The sequence below is a fragment of the Chenopodium quinoa genome, unplaced genomic scaffold (genome assembly GCF_001683475.1).
Source record: "Chenopodium quinoa cultivar QQ74 unplaced genomic scaffold, ASM168347v1, whole genome shotgun sequence".
Taxonomy (NCBI): Eukaryota; Viridiplantae; Streptophyta; class Magnoliopsida; order Caryophyllales; family Amaranthaceae; genus Chenopodium; species Chenopodium quinoa.
This window is the reverse complement of record NW_018743099.1, coordinates 1822646-1830262: the sequence shown is the minus strand read 5'-3', so window position 1 is coordinate 1830262 and position 7617 is coordinate 1822646. Positions and strand designations below refer to the sequence as shown.

At 33.5% G+C, this 7617-nt stretch overlaps 1 protein-coding gene across 1 annotated transcript; it reads left to right on the top strand.

Annotated features, from left to right (window-relative positions):
* LOC110731847 (E3 ubiquitin-protein ligase PRT1-like) lies at positions 1-7052 on the top strand. Its single transcript, XM_021911742.1, has 7 exons — positions 1-283; positions 1465-1493; positions 1576-1755; positions 2290-2586; positions 2784-2987; positions 5089-5216; positions 6202-7052. Exons 1-7 carry the CDS (start codon positions 201-203, stop codon positions 6685-6687), a joined length of 1407 nt encoding a protein of 468 aa, XP_021767434.1. The 5' UTR covers positions 1-200; the 3' UTR covers positions 6688-7052.
* Positions 7053-7617: the final 565 nt, after the last annotated feature.

The window sequence follows — 7617 nt, the reverse complement described above, 5'->3', positions numbered from 1 at the left end:
TTTTTAAAAAAAAAAAATAGATAAACTTGTTACGACAAATTGCTAATCATCATTTATGTATCTTAAAACAAAATTGACCTTGTTCTTTCTTTTCCTATATCTTCTCCTTAATTTTCTCTCTCCTAGGGTTCTTACTCATACTCTTTAATTTATTAATCAATCAATTTCAAATTTCGTTTCTCAATTCTTTTTCTTCTGTTATGGCCAATAAATTTTCCAATTGCTTCGAAATTGATCATCACGATGAAACAATTTCTGATTCTTTCATTTGCTGCGTTTGCTTGTAAGTTTTTAATCTTAATTTAAATTTTGGCTGTAATTTTCATTCGGAATTCTGCTTAATTTGAATTGATTAATGCTGCAATTATGCAATACCGCGAAACGATGCTGAATTTTTATTTATTTATTTTTTTAATTTGGTGGAATTTGATATGATCATTTATTAAATCGGTTGAAATTTTTGTATTGGTTTTATGGATTAATTTGTTCAGTGGATGATGATTCTAGATTCTTCAGCATAGATTATTGAGCTTTGTTGATTAGTTTAGGATGACGTGATTGTGAATTTTGCCCCGCCAAGGTCTATTACGTTGATGGGCTCCTGTAGAAGGTGGTGTTAATTGTTTCGTGGCGTCGGGTTTTCTGCCACTTGTGTAATCTAGCTTAGTTTGTAGTGCACTCCTGTGTTTGTGTTACTGTCATATGAGTCAGGCATTGCTAACGTTCGTTTTTTGTTTGTAAAATCAATGCATCATATGCCGTGATTTGTGAAGAAGATGCCGTCCTATGTTTAAGAAGGACCTCTGTTTCAATTTAATTTGAAATTACCAACATGTAAAGCGAAATTAGTTTTATTCCGCTTTAGGGACTTTAAGACCTTCAATTAAACTTGATTTTGGGGATGCATATGAATATCGAGCTTCTTGTTAGTAAATATTTTCTTTTTTGTGATATATGTATTTAGGTTTATGCCTTATCCATTCCAAATCAGTTTGTAGTTGCGATTTATGATTCAATCTTGCATAAAAATGGACATAAAGCTTTTGCTCAATCGTTAATTGCTTTGAATTAATTTTTAGCATGTGATGTTTTCTTTACGAGTATATAAGGCTTCAATTTATATATCTTTGCGTTGCCTTTGTATTATTCAACCATTACAATATTTTCACAAGCCGTTGACCTCATGTCTTCATCTATGTCATACATCCATAATTTAAAGTTATGGTTTTGGGTCGGACATTTTGAATAGCTTTTGGTTTTTGTTCTTGCAACTCTTGATTTCTATTTCCCAGTTTCAAATTTTGGTAAGGAGTTGAACATTAATCTATAATGATGATGTGTGTCACTTTGGTGATGAAAGAAGTTGGGGGTTGTTTTCAGCTTTTGATAATATAGCCAAGTATCATGTTTATTTTCACTATATATATACTTTTTTTTTCTGACATCTAGATTATTATGTTGCAGGGATCTACTATACAAGCCCATTGTGCTAGGTACAATATTTTATAGTGTCAACTGTCAAGGCAATTTAAATTCCTGTTGTTATGTAGTAATTCTTCTTATTCGTTTTTGCAGAATGTGGTCATGTTTCCTGCTTTTGGTGTGTCCATAAATCCATGGACATGGTCCATGAATCTCATTGCCCAATTTGTAGGAATCCATATCATTACTTTCCAAATATATGTGAAATGTTGCACTTCCTGCTTTTAAAGATGTATCCCTTAGCCTATAAAAGAAGGGGAAAACAAATTCTTGGTAAGACTACTTCCAACTATTTATTATGCATCTCACTTTTATCATTAATGTTGAGTTGCTTTTCTTTATTGGAAGTTTGAATCATTAATCTTCTTTGATTTCGATGATACAATTGATGCATCTCTTTTCTTGCTTCCTTGTATCTTGCAAATTCCTTAAATTAAAGGACAACTTGTCCTTGCTGTTTTTACTCTTTTTTTTTTCCTATTATTGTCATGACAGTATCACTTTGTTAATATACTAAGTTACTAAAGCTATAACGTGCACTGGTAGTATCTTTTTTTTTTCACATGCAGTGTGTGTTTTTCTCCTCATATTTTACCTAAACACCTCTAACCCTAGGCACTGTGAGTTTTTTTTTTTTTTTTTTTTTTTTTTTTTTTTTTTTTTTTTTTTTTTTGGGTGGGGGGGTGAGGTGGGGGTTGGGGACATGTTTAGGGTGCGATTTCAAACTGACCAGGTTTCTGTGTCATTTTTATAAATGAATAATTGTAATCCAATATGTTTCTAAAGCTTCGCTATTTAATGGTTCAGAGGAAGAGACTGCAAGGGATTGCTTCTCACCACAGCTTGATTGTAAAGAGGACAACAGTACTGATGGATCCAAACCTTCTCAAGATGCCAATACTATGTCTGATCCGGCTTCATCCTCATGCATCACTAGTATAGGCGAAGATTCTTCAAAGAGGGATAGTAATGGTTCAGATGATATCAAGGAAAAGGATTTATCAGCTATCAATAAAACCACTGATAGGGTTTCAAGTTGTGATGTCCTATGTCCTGCTTGCAAGGAACTTCTATATCGTCCTGCAGTTCTTAATTGTGGTCATGGTACTGTCTGATCTTCCATGTCTTTATGTCCTTTTCTTGTTCTTTGTGTGCGTGCATGTTTTAAACTCCTCATTAGTTGAGGGGAATACATCTATTTAATTTTCTTTGTTGTATGCTTATATTAGTTTTTCTGTGTTTGCTATTGATTTGTTAATTTTGCTTGATTGATATACATATGATTTCATATCATTGGCCAGTTTACTGTGAAGCTTGTATAATAGTTCCGGAAGACGGAATAATCATATGCAAAGTTTGTGAGTACCCACATCCAAGTGACTGTCCAAACGTTTGCTTGGAGTTTAATAACTTCTTGGAGGAGCTATTCCCCAAAGAGTACGCTGCACGAAAAGAAAGTGTTGAAGAGAAAAAAGCACGGTTTCAACATAAGAATCCATCCTCCTGTATGTTTTTCTTCTTCCTTCATCTTTCCGAGTACTTGTATTTGCAATATTATGGTTTTAAACTTTTAATCATAGCCCATTTCTCTTGTATCAACTTTATTACTGATTAGAAAACATATTTGAAGTAGAACATATCTTAAAATGAAAATTTGTTCCTTATGTTTTTAATGACGAATTGATGATATAAAATTGGAAATATGATTAATTTTATCACTGTAGTTATGACTTATGAGGTTTAAGATGGGTTTAGAGATAAATTTGTTGGTTTACATGGTTATGCCTGGTTATAATTCCTTCCATACATTTATTCTCGTAAATAACCAAAGATAGTGAGGTTTTGTCAAGTTGTGGTGACTGGTATCAATAAATGCAACTATCATTTCATGTTAGTTAGTTTACCTTCCTCTTGGTTGGTAATATGATGTTGAGATTGTTAGCTGCATGTTTCTAATTAGGCTCTTTTCCAAATTGTTTTGGAATTTCTTTTTAAAAGTTGATCGTCTTCATTTTGTTGTATTGAGATGAGCAATACAATTCCTGGAGCTTCTGATCTTCTATGTCGCTAGTAGGGTTTTTTTATTTTTATTTTAATTTTAATTTTAATTTTTTTATTTTTTTGTATCTGAAGTTAATGCTATTAGATGATGTAAATGTGCAATATGAAACAAGCAACTATTCTCTAACCTTTTTATTCCAATTAGAAATTGAATAAAACATGGTGTACCCAGAGAGGTGTCTTGAGGCTTTCTTTTTGAACATTTTTCTTTCTAAAAAATGTATTATGTATTGCTTAATTTGCTTAGCTGGACAAAGTGGGTGGTATTTTTGAAGGCCTTAAAAATAAATAGCTACTTGATATGGTTGATGTACAACCACTAGTGACTCCACTTCAACAAGACAAGTTTTCCTTCTATAAAAAAAATTACACTTTGGATGGGCATGTGGCTTCATGACCAATACTGGGGTTCTTTCATGGCTTGTGAGATTTTGATGGTAATAGGGGAAAGTATCTTGCATGATCTAAGAGGACATGTGGCCTGTAAGTGGTATTTTGAAGTGTTATATTAAGCCTCAAAAGTGATAGTTAAGGATATAGGGCTTGGAGCTGCATGAGCAACTGGTCCTTCCATCCTGTTGATTTAAGTCGTGTTTCAAAATAATACATTTTGAGGAATATCTTTGCGACTATGAAGAAGAATATTAGAGATGAAAAGAAAATGAGGAGTATCTTAAAATATGGACTCAGAAGTCAGAAGTGATTTTCTTTTAAACACTTTTAGAATGGAAAGGGTCCGATATTGTTCTGTGACAGATACCTAGAAAACCGATGTTATTATGAAGGTTCAATATTTCTTCACAAAAGTGATGAGTTTGTCATTAATATCTGCTTAATAAGTGCACCATAGCTGAAAAAAGGGGTGTCATTCATTAACTTAGTTTACGCTTTTTATAAGTTTAGATTTCAAAATCGTAGGGAAATTTTGGGGAAAGTGTTTGGAACTATGAATGTGATTGGAGAATGGAGATTTATTTCTAACATGTAATATCTTAGTACTCCCTCCGTCCCCGAAACTTCGACCCTTATGGCCTAATTTTAGTCCCAAAATGTTCATCCCATTTGCATTTTAATACCCTTTAATTTGCAATAATATTTGTGCAAAATTAGCTTCCCCATGCAAATTTTGCTTTTTCTATATACTTTTATTATTTTCTCTCTCTACTTTTTTGCAATTCCAATGTAAATTTCCCTTTTCAATGTACTTTTCTTAGTTTCCCCATACACTCTTACACTTCCAATTTAACTTCTTAATACCCGCGAAATCAACCCAAAAGGGTCGAAGTTTCGGGGACGGAGGGAGTAGTATAGATTTAAATTAAATGATGATGACACTAGAGCAATTGACTCTTTTTTTTTTCATTGATTGATGGAAATTATGCTTTGGTATCTAGAAAATGCATGGATTATATTGACACCAAGTGCCATAAGTAATTTGCTAAAGTATCATAAGTAACAGCTTTACTAACGCTGAACCTTCATTCACATGCCCTGTTAGAAAGAAATTTTTGTTTCCAAGTTGACATTTCTTGTTCATTGGTCCAGGTTCTAATTCGAAGGCATCTGCTAAAAAAAGTTTCATCACGCCATTTAGGGGCAGTGAAGACTTCATCCCGTGGTGGAATGAACACGGTTCAAAAGTCCATGCGGGAGCTGGTTGTGATTATTGTGGAGTAAGGGCCTCATTTTTGTTATCTTATTATAATCTATATAGCCATGCTAAATTATATATAAATAATTTATAATCTATAATCTATGCCCTGGTTGTGATTATTGTGGAGTAAGGGCCTCACTTGTCCTATATATTTCTTATGCATTCTTCATTTCTCATCATACTGATTCATGTGTTGTAGTATTATAGGATCCATTATTTTACGGAGTCCAAATATTTGGAAGGCTTTTGTCATTATCAACTGTAATTTGTATTGTGATTTCGTTGCTCTAAGTAGTTATTCCATCATACCTATATACGATGATTCTCGTTATTCTTACAATGGTCTTATTTCTTGTCAAAAGAGACTAAAATGATTCGAGAAAATATATAAATGAAAAGTGATCGAGGAAGTGACCAGACTAATTCCAGGACATTAAATATATGCTCAAGGATCTTTTGACATCACTTGCTATGGGTTTTTTTTTTTTTATTTATTTATTTATTTATTTAAATTTGATTCAGGTGTACTTTTGTTTTTTGAACTGGTTTGCTGCAACCCTGGTTCGAAAAATTATGTTTGCAGTGGACACACAGAAAGTTTTTGGAATTACAGTAAACTTAAGTTACTAAGGATACAACCTCAGGTTTTGAAATTGACTTTGCTATTAGAAAGCACAGTTAAAAACATGTGGAGGAGTATATCTTAGGAAGGCTATTTATTTCCGAAGTATCTCTAGACTTTTGACCTAGATCAAGCCTTGCTTTTTCAAAACTAAAATAAAATTAATAATAAAAATAAATAAGACATAAAAGATCAAGCCTTGCTCCAACCAATTCTCTTCTGAGTACAGATGATTATAATATGATGTCCTTGATTGGATGCACTTGACAACTTTCTGTGAAATTTCATGGTACATGAAATTTTTGTTTTCACTTTATTGATTTTGTGAGATAATGAAGCATATATGACTAATGCTCTAGTGTTTGTTTTTTGATTTGCACAGATGTGTCCCATAGTTGGGGATAGATACAGATGCCTAGATTGTGTGGAGTTGATGGGATTTGACCTTTGTGGAAATTGCTATAATACGCGGTCCAAACGGCCAGGCCGATTCAATCAGCAACATACTCTGGATCACAAGTTTGAGCTTGTCAAGCAGCCAGATAATCTACGGAACCTAATGGTGCGCCTTGTTGGAGGACATCTCATAGATAGTTCTGGAGCTCCTGTTCTTGCCATTAGTGCTATCGAAAATCCTCCAGATGGTTGGATTGCTGTTGAATCAGTTGATGACCTAGTAAATCCAGGTAACAATGCAGCTGCTGCTGATGAGAGTCCTGGGGATATGCATGATGACACTGACACACAAGACGGTTCTATTGAGGTGGAGTTTGTTGATGCTCTGGAAGTTTCTGACAATAATGCAGCTTCTCTTTCTCTTCGTGATCATATTATCGATCAAGATGGTAACGAGGATCCTCCCTTTTAGATCACAGGAGCTTTTGCTGCAATTTTTTTTTGCTTTATTGAATATGTGCATCTTCAGTCTCACAACCGGAAACCTGAGGATTAAGTTAGATCTTAGTTCTTGATAATTGATATGGTTCAGGACTTCAGGTCCTGCAGGTATTGTAAATGACAATCCTGTTGTTAATTTGATATCTCTGTTGTATTAATTTGTATTTGCTGCATAATTTCTAATGTTAGGAGATGTGAATATCTGGAAGAGGCGGGATTAGTATCCAATGTATAAGCACTGGTGTGAATGCGAATGTCAGGTTCAATTTTATAGAATCTGTTACGTCGCAAGAAATCTATAATTTCTATAACTTGAAACGCAGTGATGTTCAATCTGTTTTGGCAGTATCTATCAACTTGAGCAATTTCCCTCAATAATGTTGAAACAAAAACAAATTCCCATTATGCATCCATTTAAAAACAAATTCCCAAAGTACCGTCAATGTAGGATTGGTATTTGGTTTGGCTTAAAACCGCTAAAGTTGCTAATGGTTTTATGTCAAAACCGCTTTAGCGGTTTTGTATATTTTAACTAATGTGGGGGCTCTTTTTCCTGCTTCAGAAAAGAGACCTGTTAATAGAAAAAGGTCTCTTTTCTGAAACTGTTAATAATATTAGCGGTTTTAAAGCTATAACCGCTATTGCCATTAGCAGTTTTAAGCTTAACCAAATATAAAAAAATTGACACCGGCACCGATCCTACGTGGACGATATTTAGGGAATTAGTTTTTAAATTGACGCACAAAGATAATTTATTTTTATTTTAGCAATATTGTGGGAAATTGCTCTATTAACTTTTTATTAAAACAAGATATTATTGACGTCATCAATCCTTAAACTATCCTACGTGTCATTCTCACATTAAAATTTTCCCTCTATATCTATGTGTGATGTCATAATT

Bases quoted from the DNA above. Each gene is read 5' to 3' on its own strand.
- LOC110731847 (XM_021911742.1), top strand. From the start codon at position 201: ATGGCCAATAAATTTTCCAATTGCTTCGAAATTGATCATCACGATGAA. The intron at 1,756-2,289 runs GTAAGACTACTT...TTAATGGTTCAG, and splicing joins AAGGGGAAAACAAATTCTTG to AGGAAGAGACTGCAAGGGAT. The intron at 5,217-6,201 runs GTAAGGGCCTCA...TGATTTGCACAG, and splicing joins CTGGTTGTGATTATTGTGGA to ATGTGTCCCATAGTTGGGGA.